The sequence below is a fragment of the Cryptotermes secundus genome, unplaced genomic scaffold, assembly GCF_002891405.2.
Source record: "Cryptotermes secundus unplaced genomic scaffold, Csec_1.0 scaffold719, whole genome shotgun sequence".
NCBI classification, from domain to species: Eukaryota; Metazoa; Arthropoda; class Insecta; order Blattodea; family Kalotermitidae; genus Cryptotermes; species Cryptotermes secundus.
The window spans coordinates 39,501-60,960 of record NW_019719368.1 but is presented as its reverse complement, the minus strand read 5'-3'; the positions used below and the strand labels follow the sequence as shown (position 1 = coordinate 60,960).

The following is a 21,460-nucleotide window of genomic DNA, read 5'->3' as shown; positions in this document are numbered from 1 at the left end:
AAAGCTTACTTACTGATTATCTTTAAACAGGGTGGAACAAACAGACGGACAGACTTTCGGCGAACATACATCTATTCTGAAAAAATTTGTTACAATTTCTGTGTTTAACTAATACCGTTATGATTGAATTCTGTCTGGTCAGTAGGAGATGTGTAAATATTTTAACAGTTTTCTGTTCAAGCATGACAGTGTTTGTTTTGGGATTTATTGCCTGTAATTGTCGAATTATTGGAAATGAAATATGATATGATGTCATATTGTAAACACAAACACTGGTGTTTTAAGGAACATTGTTTCCGTGCACGTTGATACGGACAATTAGAATTGTAGTAGCAAATATTTGTGTATGGACAGATTTTAACGTGTTGGAAACAAATATTAGTTCTCCCCATAGCATAGACTATTAAGGCTAGAAGTTGCAAATAAAGACATTTAATTTATAAGTTCAGACGGCAGGCAAACAGAGAGCTTACCCCTGTCTAGTAACAAAGTTTTTGAATGAATATAGTTTGACACTGTCAGTTTCCCTACACATTATTACAATATAGTGTTTAGACATAGTGCTCCAGTTACATCCATTGTAGACGAATTAAAGAAAAGCATCAAAATATCATAGCATGTAGAGCCGTTGCTGGGCAACGATCGCGAGATAATCAAATATACACGAGCCGTTTCTTCGTACGGCTTGGCAAACAAACGTATTCCTACGGCAACAACTGAACTGCAACAAAGAGGAACGGTGTTTTCTATGCGGTCCGTGCCGAGATTTTTAAACGTGACAGGTTGGAAGCTGCAGTTAGTCTGTGAAGCGAAGTTTTGAAGGTTGGTATGAGATGGTAGCCAGCATGGAAGTTGGTCTGTTGAAGCAATGAATCATTTGTGTGGTACTGGCCCGCCGGCTAGGACTTCAACACGGAAGAAGAAGAAGAATTTCCATCTTTGGGTTCCGTTACCAGGAAACGACTAGTGGAGACTGTAAGAGACTGAAAACACTAGCGTGTGTGTAACAGTGAACTGTAAATTGTAGTTCCGAAGCGTGTGTACAAGTGGTCAATAAATCAAGTCACTAATCCAAATCCCGTCTATAGCCACTCATACACGTGACAATATCTTTCCGTCCGTTCATGCCACATGGTTCATCCGTATTTTCTTTTAGTCTATTACCTTATTTTGAAAAATGTAATGAGGCTAATATAATCATCTTGCTGTCTGGGTGTCTGTATGTGTATCCCTCCATAACAACTTCTGAATCCCAGAACCAGTCTTTATTAAACTTGGTGTGTATATCATTCCTCCTGAGGCCAACTCAATCGATAAATCTCTCCCATCAGTAATACCAACATTACAACCTCTCATATTGCTGAGGCAAAATCTTTAATATTGGTTGAATGCCTCATATTAAATAATCAGTTTAAAGTGAAAAGCTATCCCTGTAACAGGATGTGAAGGACCATAGGGCTGTGAGACGTCGAGGCTCACACATTTTTTAGACAATCGGTTCGAAGATGGCGGTGATGATTTTAGCCTTACGCGCCGGTCACTCTTTTACCTCAGGAAGATTCCTCGTACTCATTTCTAGTAGAGGCTGAATCGAAACCTGGGCTATAATGAGGGTAGAAGGATTTGGTCAACTGAAAAATCCAATTACATCGGTACTCGAACCTGCGTCCTTCCAGCTTGTAGTATGGTGCCTCAAACAACTATGCTACCCCGTGCTTTCTCTTTTGAGGCTACTTTCCAAAATTATGCTTGTTTTATATGCGGTCTGTGTCGTGTTAAAGGAAAGCATTCTTCCCAGAACTTCTTGTTTACATTTTTAATTTATAAAGAGTTTTATACAGAAATTCTTATACGGTTTTTAATCACTTTTTATGGCTTCTACTTAAGGAATGGAATTTTACAGATCACCAAATCCTTCTCCAATCTCTCCCTAACAAGAATCTGCAAGCTGCCTCTGGTTCAGTCATACAATTCTTTGGCTTTCGATGTTTTATTTCTGACATTTTGTGTAACAAATGAATGATGTAAAAAAAACTTGGATCATTAAACAGACTATTAAATGTTTATAGCATCATTACGCTGTATTCTGAGCTCCACTATTTCATTTGCAATAAAACCATAGGATCTCATTTTCCTGTGTCTTCCACAATGGGGCCCAAAGTGTAATAGAACTTAGGCCCCCCTCACCAAAGAGTTATATAGAAGTAATCATTAAAAAGGGGATAAAAGATATGGTACCGTAAAGTGGAATAGGCAAGAATTGCCCGTGCTTTGCTTTCCGTTGCAGTGGATGTCCACGAATTTGCCAGGGACAGCTCGGCCGTGTTCCAGTCTCCTCTATGGCTCCCTCAAACCCCATGACCCTTGTCGGTACACTAGTTCAGCTGTAGGGCTTCTAACTAATGTTGCAGAAGTACTCGGTTCCAGTCTCAACGGGGTCACCGCCTATCCTCGCTGAACATTCTACTGGTTTTCCTCAGCCTTTCCATACAGATAGTGGAGTAGCAACGCGACTAAAGTCATGACCGCTTCCTTTAAAATCCTTTCCACTTCATCATTCGTCAGCAATAATACCAAAAGTATGTGCTAAATTAATGAAACACCACACCATGAAGACATGGGGAGTGGAAGTATAGCCCCACCATTCTTGACCTCGGCACTAGATGGAAGTGAGTTGCAAGTTTCATGCCCCGGCCGCCTCACCCCTGGAGAAATAGGCCCGGTAGCCATTGTACAGGGACTGGCTACGCGCTGGATGACGGAGGTGTCGGAGTTCGAATCCCAGTAGGGTCAAGAATTTTTTCTCCACGTCGTCCAGACCGGGTCTGACGCCCACCCAGACTCCTATCGAATTTATAACGGGGGCTAAACGGCCGAAGCGTGAAGCTGATCACTCATCTCCAACTAGTGCCAAGGTCAAGAAAATGTGAATTTAACATCCACTCCCCCATACGTTTTCATGGCGTAGTGCTTAATTAGTTAAACACAGGGACAACTTTAAATTTACGCTTTCAATAGGGGGCTGAGTGGACTCCAGTGCCGGTCTGGAGGCTGTGAAATACTGAAAGATCTCTTTCCGCTGCCGGGAATCGAACCCTGGCCGTCCAACCTGCAGCCCGTCGCTATACCGACTGAGCTCTCCAATGCTGCCATTCAAAGCTATATAATTTGCATATTAAAGGAAATTGACGGCTGGCTTTTTGTGAACCCGCGGCTTTAAAAGTGGTATATATATTAGCCACGCTAAATTCACTTGAACAGAAAATTTCTTTACAGTCTTCGGCTTGCCGTGATTGACTGCACGGCGGCGCGGACCACACAGACTGACACACGGCCACCAACACCGCAGTGTATAATATATTGTACGTAACCAGCATTAGGAAACGGAGGTTGGCGTTATGTTCCTCTACTTACGTAAAAAGACTTCTAATCCATTTTAACTGCTTTAACTAATTAATACACAACTTATTTCGACTGCATTAACATTTTAGTCTCGATTTCTGAGAAGGAAATCGCTTTAGGACAACCTGTGTTCATCGTACATGCAAAGAGTTTCTTTATGAAGTTGTCCAAGTCTTCTAGTGATGGACAACAGTGGGCCGAAATATACATACAAAGGCAACTTTTATAAGTAAAAAAAAAGTGAAGCTATCCCTGTAACAGGCCATGAAGGCCCATAGGGTTGTGAGACGTTGAGGGTCCCACATTATCTAGACAATCGGCTCAAAGATGGCTGCTAGGTTATCAGCCTTACGCGCCGGCCGCGCTTTACTCCCCAGGAAAATTATTTAATTAATTCCTGGTACTCATTTCTGTTAGAGGCTGAGTGAACCCACCCCAGGGCCATAGTGCGGCCGGAAGGATTAGGTCAATTGAAAGAAATCCAATGACTTCATCGGTATTTGAACCCGCGACCTGTATTCAGTCATCCTGTTGCTGTTTGTTCGTCCGCTCTTGATTTTTCACTTTAATCATTCACAGTAACATTATATACGACAGCCGGGATAGCTCAATCGGTATAGTACCGAGCTACGAGCCGGGGGGATAGGATTCGATTGCCGGCAGGGCAGAACTTTTCTTTTTTTCTCCACAGCTTCCAGACCGGCCGCGGGAACAACCCAGCCTCATATTCCATATGTAGGAGGGGCACTTTCTCCGGGAGTAAAGCAGTCGGGACGAGAAGTTAATCACTCAGTTCTATCTACTGTCGAGGACAAGAATGATGGAGCTATACCTTCATTCCCCCAATACGTCTTCACGGCATAGTGCTTAATTAATTATGCAGAGGGAGAATTTTAACATCTTGTACAGTCATTATGCAGTTGTTATGTTGGTACAGTTTGTTTCGGTCGGCACGCTGCCATCATCAGGTCCGTCTGGATAATACGCGAGCTGTTACACTGTACTTGTCAAGTTAACAAGTTTAGTTCCGTTTGTTTTTTAAGAGTACGTGAAATTTATAGTTGAAATCCAGATTAAAATTGAAATGACGGGTGTATGTTGGAAATTATGAAGGACTAATCATATAATCTTAGAATATTACTAAAAATGTTACATACAGAAGAACAGAAATACATATTGTAACGTGTTTCGTTACTGAAGACGCCGTAGAGATGGTTAATTGGTTTATTTAACAATCTACAAATAACGGCTACACTTAATTATCACACTATTACGGGTTTCCACACTTTACAAACCCTACAACAAAATCTCTTAACACAATCTTCACTTGTCTTCAAGTATTAATAATGCGGGAGCTATACAAGTCTCCCTGAATTACACACTCCGGATATGACTGGTTATCACTGGTTATCGCACACGCGGCTGTTCGCTGCTCCTTAAGTAGCCTCGATCGGACAGTTGTTGCCTGGTGCCTTGTTGCTAGCCACGCTGTCCGGAGTTGTTAACGGCTGCTTAGTAACCGCGATATCCCTCGGTGACGTCACCGCGTTGACTCGCGTTGCCTAGCGACCAGGATGCCAGGACTCAGCTAACATNGGGGGAGGGGCGTCATTCAGAGCCCAACATGTCACAATATTATTAAGTAAAGTTTTCGGTTGTTACTCATTTTATTTGTGAGAGAACTCAATGTTTCGGGGGAATATACCGTCTCCATTTTCAGTTCAAGGAGTAAGCCAAGGAAAACATCAGTATAAGCAGGCGGCAAGCTCCTTTTATTCTTTATCTCCCGCCCCTCTTTCATTCTTTCTTTTGCTTATAGAAAAAGATATAAAGGATAACACGAATAGAGAAACAGAAGGAGATTAAGAACAAAAATATGATGATGAAAAAGATGGAGCAGATTGAAGCTTAATTGTACAGGTTACTTCTTCACCCTGAAGATGGAGGCGATATATCTCTCCTAGACATCTGATTCTCTCAGAATTACAAGCCGTCACAACCAAAAAGTCTATAACTGTTCATATTTACAGACGTGCAAACCACAAATCCAACGTAATATTAACCAGATCACATGAGTACACACAATTTGACGAGCTCAATGTCCAGTGTGACCCATTTAATGGTCACTGGGTAGCAACAAGTGCACACAGTGAGTGGATTTCCGTTGGCACGTGTGAAACCCGGTGACGATTGTTCACACTTTAACGTTTCCGCTCTGTGTAAACTGATCCATTTGAAGCACGCTCTTCCTGGGATGTGACGTCATTCACCAAACTGTTCGCCATTCTACATAATCCTCCTGCTCATGTGTAATCGATATGCAAATGTGATCAGGCTGGGCCTTGTTCGAATTGTGGTACGTAATTTTATGTAACCATTCGGAAATCAAGACCAGTAATGAAGGGCTATCACAGGGGTGCTGAGGAAAATGTCTGTATTCTGGTGTGGTCCGTTGAAAATCCAGCAGTATTTCGGAGGAGAATGTAGTCTCCATCTTCAGGAAAGAAGAATATGCCGAGCTCTGCATGCTACTTGCTTCATGCCGGTTCCTTTCTTGGCTTATAATTCTACCCTGAAGAGGGAGTTGACATGTTCCTCCAAAACATGGATTTCAAACTGACTATATGGAGTTATATCCCAGAAGAACTCTTCGAAACCAGAAACCTGTTCTATAATTTGGGTCCCGAATTAGCTCCTTGCAGTTTTGCGTATCTCTTTTGCTTAAAAGTCACGGTTTCTGAAACCGTGGTTCACGACTCCAAAAGTAATCACGACATAATCTAAAGGGGTTGTGTGGTCGCCATGGTCTGAAGAATTACTTAAAATTTGGTTGGGACCGCGAACGGTTTTGGCAGATCAGTAAGATTTAATGTACTTGCAACCGACAATTTTCGAGAATATACTCGTATTTATGGTTCTGTAAGATAGTGATAACAAAGCCGGTACAGTTCCAAGGAGTGTATAATTATATTTATGTATATTTTAGTATCATATTGTCACGATTTAGGGATGCATGACTATAGATGGGGTATGGATTGGTGAATGGATTTATTGACCATTTACACATACACCACTCGGGACTACAAGTAATTACAGAGCTACCGCTAATCTCCACACTTTACAGTCCACTGCTGCAAACACAAAGTCTTCTCCAGCCCGTAGTGTCTTAACCAGCCGTTCCCTGCAACGGCTACTAACAGTGGAGGTTTTTCAGCTTCTCCCGCTCAAGTCCTATTGTCACGGCCTCCCGTGCAGAGCTCAACTGAACTACCAACTTTCAACTAACTGGATTTCCCTAATTCTCTTCTTTATAACTGTGCACGGACCACGTCGAAAACACCGTGTTCATTTCTCTGGGAACGTGTTTACTGAGCCATTACTCAGAAACAGCCATTTATTTATTCGCCTATTGCATAGCAATGGCTGTTCTCGTTTGTTTCGAGATCTTTGCCTAGTAGCAGGTCTATACGCCAAAACATTTATTAATAACTAGCTGTGCCCGGCCACGCCTTGCTGTGGCTCAGTCTGCCCGTTCTTCCCCAGTTTGATTTACGATTACTTGACGCATTGCTTCCTCTCCGCGAGTACGACGACCCAAGTTTGATCTTCTGCGAGGCATTATTTGAATGAACTGAAGCAGATCATTGCACTGATGAAAAAAAAATGCTAGCAACGGGCCACTGTTATTGCGTTTCCATGGAAGTACACGCTAACTGTTCTAGCGTTACTATTGAAACGACTGCTGCGAATGCAACGTTGAGTCAAAATTTCGAAGCGCTCGGACGGGATAGGGAATACATTATCGAAGAGTTTGTTTCATCTGTTGCTTAGGAAATGCTAGCAACGGGCCACTGTTATTGCGTTTCAATGGAAGTATACGCTGTTCTAGCGTTACTATTGAAACGACTGCTGGATTTCGAAGCGATCGGTGAAGAACTTTCGGAGATCTTCGATAAGAGAAAACGAACATTTACATTTTTATTTAAAACTCTTCGGAGCTGGACTATTATAACCTGGTTTCGGACGCAATAGAGGGCACGATCTGTTGTTAGCAACGGCCCACTGTTATTGCGTTTCCATGGATCTTCGATAAGAGAAAACGAACATTTACACAGCCCAATTCCAAGGCAATGTCACACGAAAAATTAAATCAAAATGAAAATAAATCGAAACTGTTTATATTCGGCGTTGGCGATCCCAAGACTAACTCCTTCGGCGCTTACCTCCAGGCTCTCTTCCGTATCCCTTGGCATCTGCCCCGAGACTGACTGCTTCTTGTCCAAGGTGGGCTGTTTATACCTCGGCGGATGCTGTGATTTCACTCGGAATCTCTTGTGATACTTGTGACCTCGTGATACTCGAGACACTCGTGATACTGAACAGTCGCCGGAGCTAAACTCTCTTATACATATAGCCAGCGCTCGGACGGGATAGGGAATACTTTATCGAAGAGTTAGTTTCATCCGTTGCTTAGGAAATGCTAGCAACGGCAAACTGTTATTGCGTTTCCATGTAAGTATACGCTGTTCTAGCGTTACAATTGAAACGACTGCTGGATTCGGAACATGTGGCAGGTTTTTACCTGTTTTTACCTGTCACGGGTGTGACATCTACATAACAGGCACACAGAAACACGCGGGTGTTCGAATGCAACGTTCAAAATTTCGAAGCGATCGGTGAAGAAGTTTCAGAGATCTTAGGTAAGACTCAAACGAACATTTATATTTTTATTTATATAGAGTAGCCTAATTCGGATAAGTATTTTGGAGATTTCATGACCCACCGAGCTGATTTCCATGTCCCATCATTGAGTCGCGACCCACGGTTGAGGAACACTATTTCATATTAAATACGTATTCTATTAAAGTTAGCCTTTCTTGACAAAATCATTCTAATTTTCACATAAAGTAAAGAGTGCGCTGAATTGACGTGGACTAAAATTAAATTTCCGCTAAAAATTCATAACTTAATTAAATTTTTCGGGAAAATTTGGAAAATAAATATCTGGATCTCTGTTACAGATTTTGCTGTTATTCGTCTCTCTGAAAAGGCGGAGGCTGATTCTGTTTTGTTTTATATTTGCTGCTGATTACCAGTTAGTGGCGTTCACCCAAAGCTGCGTGTTATTGTCCCTATGATAGTCTCATAATTACAGGGGTTGACAAATTGGTTTGCTCACTATAATGGGAAACCGATTATGTCAATTAGCAGTTTCATCAACAGACACCTACAACGTTAAGCAATTAATTTTGTTATTCACTTCGATATTTTTACAAAAATCCGTAGGGAACTTGTGCAAAGACAAGATATAGGTGTATCTTGAGGCTCTCAGGCCGTGGCTATGATGAATGCTGCTTATTTTAGATGTGACCCCGTGTAGTCTGGTAGGAGTTGCTGACTTTTCTTCAACTTTATGAAGCATGTAGCTTGCCACTGCAAAACGTCAATAAATATTTCCCAGGCTAAACGACATTAAAGAAATACTAAATTAGCAGTTCTCACAGCTGTGACTATGAAGTATTTGAGATGTGACGCACTGTAGTCTTATAGGAATTCGCCGACATTTCGGAAGAACTAAGGTAAGTTAACAACGAGCAAAAAGTACATTTCTCTTATTTGGTTGTCGCTTGTTCGATTAATTCACTCTTAGACCCTGAAGATCATGGGAAAATGTTCCTCAGTAAATTCTTTGAACTTCTGCCAGACTACACGGCATCACATTCCAGAAGATAATAGTCTTATTTATTTGTTGTTCATTTAATAACGCTGTCACTAGCTCAGGCTACATAGCAATGACTCACTGGGTGACTGTGGTTAATGTATTTTAAAGTATTGTCACGTATTTAGGATGTGTGACTATAGACGGACTGTGGATTGGATATTTGGTGTACTGACCACTTGTACTCACCTCTCTGAACTGCAGGTAATAACAGCGCTATTGTTAATCTCAACAATTCACAGTTCGCCACAGCACCCGCTAAACCATTTCCCAGCCTGCTCGGTCTTAACCAACTGTTCCCTGGCAACGGCTTCTAACAGTGGAAACTCTTCAACCTCCCTTGCTCAGGTCCTTCCTTCGCCGACTCTTGTTCAGAACTGCCTGCCAGCTGTTCCTTCTGCTGAACTGGACCGCCATCTCTTCTCAGCCTCCCTCGCAGAGCTCAACTGCAATACCAGAGGGAAAGTCAGGGTTACTTTATCATTTACTTACGACGCTCTCAGTAGCTGGACTATGTATCGTCGAATGAAAGCTGAATGGGAAGGGATTTGGAAGGAAGTGCTCTTCAAATCGAGCTATTATCGCGGAATGAGGAAAATCATGAAATATATTAGTCATGATAGCCGGTGTCCCTTTCGAGATTCGAAACCAGCACTTTCCGAATGACAGCCAACAGCGTTACAGCGTCACTAAACTTCTTGGCACCATTTTTGAAGTAAATACTAAAATAATATCAGTCAATAAGTATATAAATCCGAAGTGAACGGAGAAGTTCATGGAGGTAGGCCTAGGCCCACTGGGGCTGTAGTGCCAAGGAAAAAAAAAGTATATAAATATGAGTACCAGGAATCTTCCTGTGGGTAAATGGCTGACAACCTCACCGTCATCTGTGAACCGATTATGTAGGAAATGTGGGAGCCTCGGCCTCTCACAACCCTATGGGCCTCCACGGCCTGTTACAGGAATAACTCTGCCTTTTACTTTATTCTAGTCGGTATCAATTTTGACTTTCATTCAGGAGGTGTACAGTTCGAGTCTTGGCTGTGACACCGACTAACGTAATTTAGGGTATTCGTGGCTTTCCTCAGTTACACAGAGTAACACCGAGGTGATAACAATTACAGATAATTTCAAATTCATTATTCACTAGTCTCCCTAGCATTCGACGATATAAAACCTGAATACTGAAAATGCCGTACAGAATTAAAATAACTCACCGTTATTTCTTTTAAGTGTGTGAAATCTGGTAAACCTAATAGTTGTTGCTTCTGCTTCTGTGCAGGCTTGTTGTAGACTGCAACTGAAGTGAATTCACCGCCGCTGCTCACAGCAATGAAGCTGCTTCTCGGAAAAGGAGAAAGCCCGCAACGACCATAAAACGTATTTGCATCGACGTCTTGCCAAGATGTTCCTGTGTACAATGTGAGTCAGATTTTAACTCTTACAATGCCAAGGTTCACGTTATCTAGACATGTGAGCATCTAGAATTTTCAGCATCGAATCGGAAAAAGCGATATCTCGATCTCGAATCCGACATAGATTTATCAATCTCGAACTTCAAGAATATTCACGTAACTGTTACATAACTTCGCAACACGCTAATTACTCGATAAATCAACGCTTTAATTGTCGGAAACAGTAACAGAAATTAACTTGACAGCAGAATCTGTCTCACTTTCCCCTTCGCTCTGCAAATGGCGCAAAAGAATATAGCCCTAGAATTGGTTTATTTAAAAACAATGATTTATAAACTTTTCTTTCACTGGAAAAGATCTCATAGCGAAAGGGATAAATAAACAAATTTTCTATTATGTTCTTCCCCTCGGCCTTCGAAATTTACCTACAATTGTATGAATAGTCGAGAGGCCGGAGTAGCGCAGTCGGTATAGCGACTAGCTACGGGCTGGACGACCGAGGGGGCGGAGTTCGAGTTCCCGTAGGGTCAAGAATTTTCACTTCTCCATTTGTCCAGACCGGCTCTGGGGTCACCCGACCTCCTATGCGATGGGAACAGGGGGTCCTTTCCCGGGGGTAAAGCGGCCGGTGAGTGAAGCTGACCATTCACCTCCAACTGGCGCCGAGGTCAAGAAAATGTGGATCTATATATCCTCTCCCCCATACGCCTTCATGGCATAGTGCTTAATTAGTTAAACACAGGACCAATTTTACATTTATATGAACAGTGGTCTTCTTTCTACTTTGAAAAGTAATATCCTGAAATGTACATCAGAAACTTGTGCTTACTTTTCACAAGGACTGTACATGAACACTCGTTCCAAATGGTAACTCTAACGTGCCGTTATGACACAAGAAGAAACGCGACTGAGCAAAAGCTGGATACCGTAGTAGGGGCCCGGGATCACTGCCGGTCAGCACACAACTTAAATTTAATTTCTTTTTTAAATTCGCTTAGTGGGGGTTGGAGTCCAACTGGGTCCACTCGGCACGGCGGCCACTGATTTGCCTATTGTAGCTTGCCCCGGGTGATTATGATGATGGAGAATTTGGTGGAATGAAGATTGGCAGGGGATACCGAAGCACTCTGAGAAAACCCGCCCCAGCGCCACTTTGTCTACCACAAATCCCACTTGACCAGACCCGGGATCGAACCCGGGCCGCCGCGGTGGGAAGCCAGCGACTAACCGCTTGAGCTATGGCGCGGACTGGCACACAACTAAGAGCACGCTTCATGGTGTGGTGTGTATAAACTACTGGCCTGCAGACTACGCCACATGTCCGAACGCGTCTGGCGAAGTTTATGCGAGTAGCCCTTGAACGTCTCGCTGGACTGGCCGAATGAGTTTCTGCAGCTGTCAGTATTTATAACATTTATGTTACCAAATACGATATTTTATTTATTGTTTAATGACTGTCAGCTCAGATTAAATATCGTCAAATAATATGATGACTGTGAAATACTCAGTTGGAAAAGCAAAACTCCGTGGCCTGCAGTCCGCAAGCGAACTATACCGACCGAGCTACCGCCGCTTATCGGCGAAGTTAGTGCCAACTTTAACGGATAGAAGGTGTCACGTGGTCAGCACAACGAATCCCCAAGTATATTAATCTCGGGTTTCCAGACCGGAGCTTCTATTTCCTTGAAATAGCTTCGCAATTATCCTCACGAGGCTGAGTGGACCCCGTTCCAGACTCACTGCTTCTCAGAAAATCTGGTAGCGCTGGAAATCGAACCCAGGACATCTGGATCTGTAGCCAGGAACTCTGACCGCTAGACCACAGAGGCGGTCCACTCAGTTGGAATTGGAAAGATTATGGAAATGTGTGACCGTAGCCTGATTTGAGGTACGTGACGATTGTAAGGAGGGGCTGAGGGCAGCCACTACGAACATCAGGATAGTCAATCCCCAATCCCAGATTAAGGACGAGCCTTCAAAATATGTGGAGCAGGCGTTTTCTCCATTCGGCGTGTTTTCAAATCATCACAATAGTATTGCAACACCCGTATTGGCAGGCATTTTGAGTGCACAGTCATCAACTTAATATTGCAACATCCCTTTTTCGTAGGTAGCTGAGTGGCTTGCAGACTGCAGAATGAGTGATCACGAACGAATCCGATTGGTGATTCTGGGAGGCGCAGGGGTTGGCAAGAGTTGCATTGTCAAGCGTTTCCTCTTCAACACCTTCACCGACAAATACCGCAGCACAGTGGAAGACCTGTACAACAGGGAGTATGATTTGGGGCCCGTCACTCTCAAGGTGAGCCATCAGCTACGTTTCCGGACCAAATTCTCCCTAAAGTACACTTTTTTTAATATCCATAGTTTTCAGTTCATTAAATCGAAAGAGTTACGCAAGCATCTGCGGGGAATGCACACTCATTGTGTGCCCAGTCGGCAGGCCTATGTATGCACGAGTCTATAATCGTCCGTATTACAGCCTACAATGTAAATAATGAAATCAAATGTGATAAGGATGGGACGTAAATAATGCAACTGAAGTCAAAAATGCATACACAATTTTAGTTGGAAAATCTGACAAGAGAATACCGTTTTGGAAAGCCAAGCATACAGGGGAATATAACATGAAAATGGTTCCTGGCGAAATGTGAGAATGTGGGATAGATCCAACATTCCAGTGGTAGCAACTCCAAAGAATTCAATAGAGCGTGTGGAATATATTGACTAGCTGAGCGACAACCAACTCCTCAGCTTCATTTAATAAATTTAAGAGTGAATGGTTTCCTTCCCATTATAATGTCACGTGTAAGAGTGACTATAGACGGGGTATGGATTGGTGAATCGATTTACTGACCACTTATACACACTAATCATAACTACACGTAATTACAGCGGCATCGCTAATCGCCACACTTTACAGTTCACTTTTACACGCACTGTAGCGTTCTCAGTCTGCTACAGTCTACATTAGTCGTTTCCTGGTAGCGGTTTTTAACAATGGAAATTCTTTAGCTACTGTGCTTACGTCGTTAATGTCTGGCGAATATCCCACAACTGAAATGTTTGAGTCTGAGTCTTATGTTACGCCCGATGGTCAGTTGGCCAGTCTTTTTCGAATAAAGCACCCATCTGGGGCTTAAGATCAGATCTGTATTACTGTCAGACAGTTGCGGGTTTTTGATGTGGAGAGGAGACGAGAGGACGGGTCTGTCGTTTACAATTGCTGCTGACCCTCGGCGGCGCAGTCATTCTGGGGTCCGAGTCCCGTGGGTTTCGCGACCATATTTTACTGTCGCAGATTCGAGACTTCCCTTTTCGTCGCCTCCTACGACTTGCAGGGCTACGGTGGAGGTATTCGAAACTGCCTCCACATAGGATCTCTGAACTGTTTGCTCAAATTGTCCTGCTTATAACATGTCGCACGGATAGCTCAGGAAACGTCGTTCCTCACTGTTGTAATTCAATTGTTACTTGTTAAGAGTCTGCTGCCTAGCAGGGGACGTTGTTTCGTTGTTTGTTTCGCGGTCGCTACCTAGCAGCGCGTCTCTAAATACTATAATATGTATATAAAAGCATAAGTTTCAGTCAAATACAACTTTGGTTGTAAAATAAATAAAATATTTCATTTTTTTTACTACTGTGATTCATTACCATCAGATGTGAAATGTGAAGGAGTTGTACAGGTGCCTTTTTCTAAACTTATGATACATGCATATAGAACACTGTAATATATGATATATGAGTTGTTGTTAAAAATATAAATATTGGGTCAGTTCTGGGGGATTTTATGAAAATCTCGTTAGGGGTGTGCCAGGGATGGAAATATAAGTTTGGGTTCTTTGCCGTTATCACGGAGAAATAAGCTGTGTCAGATGTGTTGTATTGTTGATGTGTTTTGCAGTGGTGCTTGGTGACAGATTCCATGGAGGAATTTGGGATCATAATTAAATTTCTTGAAAGACTCATATTCTCATCCATTTGTTTCAACCTCACAGATGTTAATGTTTTCCTAACTGACAGTGTTAATCATTTGAGTTCTTAAAACGTGAAACTCGTACAACTATGAATACTTAATATGAATATTGGCTGCGCCATAGCTCAAGTGGTTAGTCGCTGGCTTCTCAATGTGGCGGCCCGTGTTTGATCCTGGGTCTGGTCAAGTGAGATTTGTGGTGGACAAAGTGGCGCTGGGGCAGGTTTTCTCCAAGTACTTCGGTTTCCCCTGCCAATCTTCATTCCACCAATTGCTCCACAATCACCCTCACCTATCATCTGGGGCTGGTACAATAGGCCAGAAGTGGCCGCAGTGCAAGGGACTTAGTCCCACCCCACTAGCAATAAAAAAAATGATATGAATATTTAAAATATTCAGTTCCTACCTCACAGAGAATATATGCTGTGAATCATAAGAAACCAGTGAACACCAATATTGGTCTCATGCATTGTGACACTGTGTAGTCTTGTAAGCAGTTGCTGATATTTTGAGAGAATATTCTGCTGCCATATTCACAGTTTAAGTGTATAGAGTGAGGAATTGAACCTTTAAGATGCAAACAACATGTCCTTCTGGAACCTAAAGGCTGTATGATGTTGCAACCATGAAGAATGAAATTTGGAAAACTGCCACCAAGAAAACTTCAGTATTTGAAAAACATAGGTGGGCAAAATGCAAAGATGTACAATGAAAAGCAGGTAGCATATACAGTAACCACTGTGCTTTCAAGTGCGCAAGAAGATGGGCAACCTAACTGCAGGAGACAGACTGTAATGCTGTTGAACTTGTTGCAGGTTGATATCTTGGACACAGCCGGTGATATGCAGTTCCCTGCAATGAGGAGACTTAGCATTGCTACTGCACACGCCTTCCTGCTGGTTTATGCCACAACTTCGGCCCCGTCGTTTGACAGCATCAAGCGTTGTTTTGAGGAGATCAGGGAGCAGCGAGCAGATTACCAGGACATTCCCCTCGTTGTGGCAGGCAACAAGCTGGACCTGGCATCTACACACCGTGAAGTTACCATCGAGGATGTTTCTGAATGGGTCTACTGTGAGCTACCCAAGCTGAGGTGAGATGTCATGTATGAACTGTGGACAAAATTGGTAGGTCGACTCTGTATCTGCTCTTCGATATTAGTACCATGTGGAATAGTTGTCGACGTTTAGGAGACAAATTCTGCATCCTTCTTCAGGGTAAAATTGAGTAAGGTGAGTGACTTTTCATGTTGTTTAGGTCATAGTCCAGCAAACACACACAGGAGAAAGTGTGGGGACTTGCGCCTTGTGCAACATATACAGTATAATACTCATGCATGCTTGAGGGGTACCACTCTCCTGTTTCCACATAGGGAGTGGTCATCCGCCAACCTATGTAACATGAACATTCAGTGTCTAAACCTTTAGATAGAGGGCTACAACATTCAACAGTGAAACCTACACTAATACATCAGGAAACTCCAATTTTCAGCCATATTGATCCATAACAAGACCTGATTTATACCTGTCCATAAATGAACTTGTTCATATATGTCATAAACTTTTTGATGATTGCATTAAACTTTTGTCATGGCAGTCTCTCTGGAAGTTGTTGAGAAATTACAGTATTCAGTTATATAGCCCCATAAAAAGGTTTGCTATATGTGAGATCATTTTTTTAGTTTCTTACATGGTATTTTAGATGCCATTAGGCAGATTTGTATGAAATTTGATACAATGGATTGTTGTAGAATATTAATTGGTCATTTTCAATTCTTGCCATAATGATGAATTGCAAAACGTACTTTATATAAGGTCATAAATGTGCTTCTGTGTGTGCGTGCATGTGCACAAGAGGTTTCCTTGAGTGAAAAGTATTCAGAGACCTTGTATGCCAACGAAACCATAGATGTTGTTAGGCATTCCTCTGATACACCAGCCAGTGAATCTTCTCCACAAAGATTTCCCTGGGCTGCTCCTGGCACCACTGTCTCCTGTCACCTTCGTGTCTTTGACCATTCCAAATCCAGAAATCTTTATTACCTTTTGAGAGAATCAAACACACGGAAGTCACAGAGTGACAGATCCAGGCTGTATGGGGGTTTTCCGACATCTTCCAGTGCATGGAGCATAGTGTGTCCTGAACAGCATAAGCTGCAAGAGAGCAGACATCCTCATGCAACATGATGAGGCCCCTTGCGAGCCTGTAGGGATGCTTTCGCTTGGTGGTGTATGATGGTCTCAGAAGGTTCCACAATAATACTGTGAATTGGTGGTAATATCAGGTTTCTGACTGATATCTTTTGGTCTTCTGTGGACGGATTATGCACCTGGAATGCCACATTTAATTGTTTGTGCTGTCCTGATGTAACATATCCATTATATCGTGCAACATTTGGTCAACTGCTGCTACGCCATGCACATAGCCACATGATCCCAGCAGCCAGGTGTATTCATTAGTATCACAGTGAACGAGTTTCTTGTGAAAAAGCCCCATTTATTGTGAACTGTTGTTAAAAGTCTGGTGAAATGAAACACAATGCAAGAAGATATGAATTTGTAATTCTGAAATTGTATGTCATTTAGCTGTTGAAATAATAATATTCTTCATTTTGTTGGATGTTTTTGTTTTGTTCAAATGCCATTTATAAACAAGTTGTTCATTAGCTTAATAAATTACAAAGAGCATGCATGAGAATTTCATATACTGCATTATGGATTACACACTTAGCAGTCCTGTTCTTTGTAATATGTCACAAAGCACTGCGCATGGAAGATAAGTTTCATATTTACATCTTCTTTCACTTCAAAATTTCATGTTTCCCACTTTCTTTCTTCCAAGTTATAAAATGCACAGAGTCCAACACAAAACATGCCATTTCAGATTCATACTTCCCATACTCCTGGTTGCATGTAACTCCAACTCTAGATTATGTACTTAATACACCTTACGAGGAAGATTTCAGTGTGACTCTCTCCTGCTGCAGAGTGAAGGTGCTCGAATGTTCAGCCAAAGATGATTACAACATCAAGGAGATCTTCCGCTGCTTTCTCACACTGTCACGGATCTTGCCTGCTGGTGGTGACGACAGTTCTGGAGGACTGAAGCGTCGCTCCAGTGCATATGTAAGTGCCAGCAGCAAGAACAAGGCAGGTCGGCGTACTGGAAGCCCAGCCCTCGAGTGCACGGGCACCAGTGCGGCCGCCAGCTCAGAAGGAGCAACAGGTGGACTGGAAGTGACCCGCTCTAAGCCAAGAAGTAGAAGCCTTATCCGTCGATCTAGCCGCAAAGCCAAACAACAAATGCGAGATGCTCATGACGATTGCAATATTTCATAAAGCAGCAGTAAATTTCATCTAACTCGTTTATTGTTGTGGCAATGCCAGACACTGGGGCTGGTTTCATTAGCACCACGTCTCTCAGCCAATAAAGTGAACTGCTGTTTATGTGGAAAGGAATGGGACCGTGTTCTTAACAATCTTCTCTCTTAATGACGTATCATAGATTTTCAAGTATGAAAAATATTTATATATTTAATACAGAGCACTTTGGTCTCTTGGACATATCGAGTTTTGCTACCAATGTCATTTACCAGAACAACACATATACCATGCAATTGCAATATTAGGATCTTAGATATTTTGAAACATAGGTTACACATATTTAAGTTTATTGTAGCATGCTATACTTGCAAGTAACATATGAAAATATAATTATCTCTCATTTGAAAATATACTTTGATATAAAGAAATATATAGCATGAGTAATAACTTAACTTTTTTAAGTCGAAATTCTTCCTATAAAGCTATATATAATACAAACTCATGTGTATGCCCGTTTCACAAAATTTTAATGCCCCACAGTCAAAAGAATTGGAAAATTAAAAAATAATACTAAATATTTATGAATTATAAATTCTGAAGTTTTCAAGGTAGTCATTGTTAGTACTGTGTTCTTCTTATTGTGACACAATGTAGTTTTATAGCCGAAAACTGATGTTTTGGAGGAACCTGACTTTGATTTTTGTACAGAACACAGTTTGAGAACAGATCGTATCCTATTCACAGTTTTCTTGCAGTTAGAACTGGTCTTGAATAATGAAAGACACCTATTTCAGTGTACCAATTATAACTGAGTATCATGGTCGGGGTACATTGATGGTCTTACTAAGTACTTCTTTCTTTTGGATATGTTATGTTTTAAAGAGCAGGGTCTTGGATCCAGTACTTCTAATCAGACTTCTGGTCAGTGTTACTTACTGCATTCTGAACTGACTTGACAACTGCTGTCATCGACTGTAGTAGAGACGACTTATTTTATGCTCATATTTCCGTCTCGAATCCAACTTATTGTCTTGTCCTACTTCTCTGTCACTACATGTTTCAGCTGTACATGGCTGTCATCTGGTACATAACTATGAACTGTCCACTATAATATGAGTATATTGGACCAAAAGGGAGAGCATTTAATATCAGACATAAGGAACTCATTCACACCACAAGAAGCATCAAGGATAATTCCGGATATTCAAACCACATGCTGAACACAGGACACAGGTATGGGGCTATAATTAACATTATGGATATTATAGAAACATGGAAGAAGGACAAACACTTAATTACCTTACGGGCTGCGCCATAGCTCAAGCGGTTAGTCACTGGCTTCTCACTGCTGCGGCCTGGGTTCGATCCCAGGTCTAGTCAAGTGGGATTTTTTGTGGACAAAGTGGCGCTGGGGCAGGTTTTCTCTGAGTACTTCGGTTTCCCCCGCCAATCTTCATTCCACAAATTGCTGCACAATCACTCTCACCCATCATCTGGGGCTGGTATAGTAGGCCAGAAGTGGCCGCAGTACAAGGGACCTAGTCCCGCCCCACTAACAATAACAAAATAATAACTACCTTACAGAAATATCACATTTGTAGAACCAATGCAGCTAACCTACATATGAATGACACACACATTGACACATTGACTACCCCATATTCAAGACTTTATATGAACTCCACACCAGATAGCAGCACATACACCCCCAGGCCTTTTCTGAATAAGTGGAACTAGTCATGCAGAACGTTCATAATCTCTGCTCACACAAACAAAGAAACAACAAAACAAGCCCAGTGGGATGGTAAAATCTACAAGTCACTGTAACATACCTAAGTATAAATAGTAGACTAACGTGCACAAAAAACAAAACAAATAATATGTATTAGAGTATAATTGACATTGACATTTGTACTAGCTGAGTAAATAACACACATAAGTACAGCTTACAAAATTAACAGTAACAACGAAAATATTATATAACACATTATTTACACATTACAGTAAATATCCACTCTGCAACAAAGGAATATATTGCAACAAGATACATCATCAGCTAATATACTCTCAGATAAATATTTTTCAAGAAATAGTTGGTGACTACAAAGAAGAATAACATTTATGAAGTATTAATTTTAATTTTTAATTCTACTCTTAATTCTAAATAAGTTTTAATTTATAATCAACATTGCATTCACACTAGATGAATAATTTTAACACACAGTGGAACAGTTTTGGCATGGTAGTCAAGCACCTGATGATGGCGGTGTACAGCCGAAACATGTAGTGACAGAGAAGTAGGACAAACAGAAAGTTGCATTTGAGACAGTAATATATGTATACAAATAAATACATCAATATAATAGGATGCTTAAATGAAATAGTAGACAATATGCTGGGGCAAAACTAGCCAGCCCATGATATTTTCCAACTTTCAGGCTGTGTAATTAAAATTCAGCAACAGGAGGGTAAAGAATGTAGCATAATCAGACAGGTTTTGTGTACCAGGAACAGAATTAGAAACAAATAACCAAAATGTTTGTTGTAGTTTTTGTTGTTGGAATCGAACCAGATACAGTAATAAATCTAACTGAGTTCAATATTGTAAACAAAGTATCACTATCCATAAACGTTAGGATATTTGAATATAAATTGACAGATTTTACCATGAAACTGAGTATTTAAGCTTCTTGATAGGGTTCAATGGGCTAAGTAACACAAAGCTATGGTTCCTTCCAGACTTTTTACTGTAGGTATTTCTTGTACATAATTTTACATTTTCATCTTGCATACAGAATCTAAACCACAATGTAAACCTAAAAGAAAATAATTCAATTATTACAGCATGTGTAATTATTATGGGCTACTTTAATCTTTCTGAATATTTTCTATCTTCTGTAATGAAGTGAAGTATATGCAACCATGTGTGTTATTTCCTAGGCCTGCTGTGTACACATCTGAAAATTCATTACACCAAACACGTGTGATACTCATTTGATACTGTACCAAACGTGAAGTTTATCACTGAACTGTGTAATTGTTCAGAAAATTATTAACTTTACATCTATATGTTATGACCAAGATTTGAACAAGATGAGCATTTTATATAAAGATTTATGTATATATGGACAAATACCGTCTTAAGTGCAACAATTTTATTGTAGTTTTTTCTTCTTTTTCCTCCTCCACACTACATGTTTCGGCCCTAAATGGCCATCATCAGGTGTGTATCACTCACGTAACTGTTACACTGCTTGTTAAAAATGTAAAAATCTCAGTCTTTCTAATTATATAAAATCTTTGTTAATCTACACGCGTCGATTTGATTTTTAAATTAGCACTTTTTAAACCTTAATTCAAGTTAAAATGTCTATAAGATCTTTGTTCTCTTTCTTTTTCAAATTAAAATTTTTCAGGGTACATGCCCTATATCTACGGTGCTGCAGCGGCCACTTCTTGTTTTTATCGCTGTTCATGTGTTGTCTGTAATATACAAATATTTGTGTTACTATCTTATGTTATGTCTTGTTATGTTATTCTTATATGTTTATACTGTTATTTGTACTTACTCAGTGTAGGCGCTCTCTGTGTGTGTCGCTGCTTATCTTTAATACGTGTGCTGTCT

General features: G+C 41.1%; 1 protein-coding gene across 2 annotated transcripts in view; it reads left to right on the top strand.

Annotated features, from left to right (window-relative positions):
* LOC111865127 (GTP-binding protein Di-Ras1) overlaps positions 1-19,178 on the top strand; it is a 333,795-nt gene extending 314,617 nt beyond the window's left edge. For both annotated transcript variants that reach the window (XM_023852892.2, XM_023852882.2), the window contains exons 6-9: positions 10,404-10,543; positions 12,647-12,838; positions 15,328-15,605; positions 17,499-19,178. In XM_023852892.2, coding sequence (XP_023708660.1) covers positions 12,674-12,838; positions 15,328-15,605; positions 17,499-17,850 — 795 coding nt within the window. In that variant the 5' untranslated portion in view covers positions 10,404-10,543; positions 12,647-12,673 and the 3' untranslated portion in view covers positions 17,851-19,178. The remainder of the gene's footprint in view (positions 1-10,403; positions 10,544-12,646; positions 12,839-15,327; positions 15,606-17,498) is intronic.
* Positions 19,179-21,460: the final 2,282 nt, after the last annotated feature.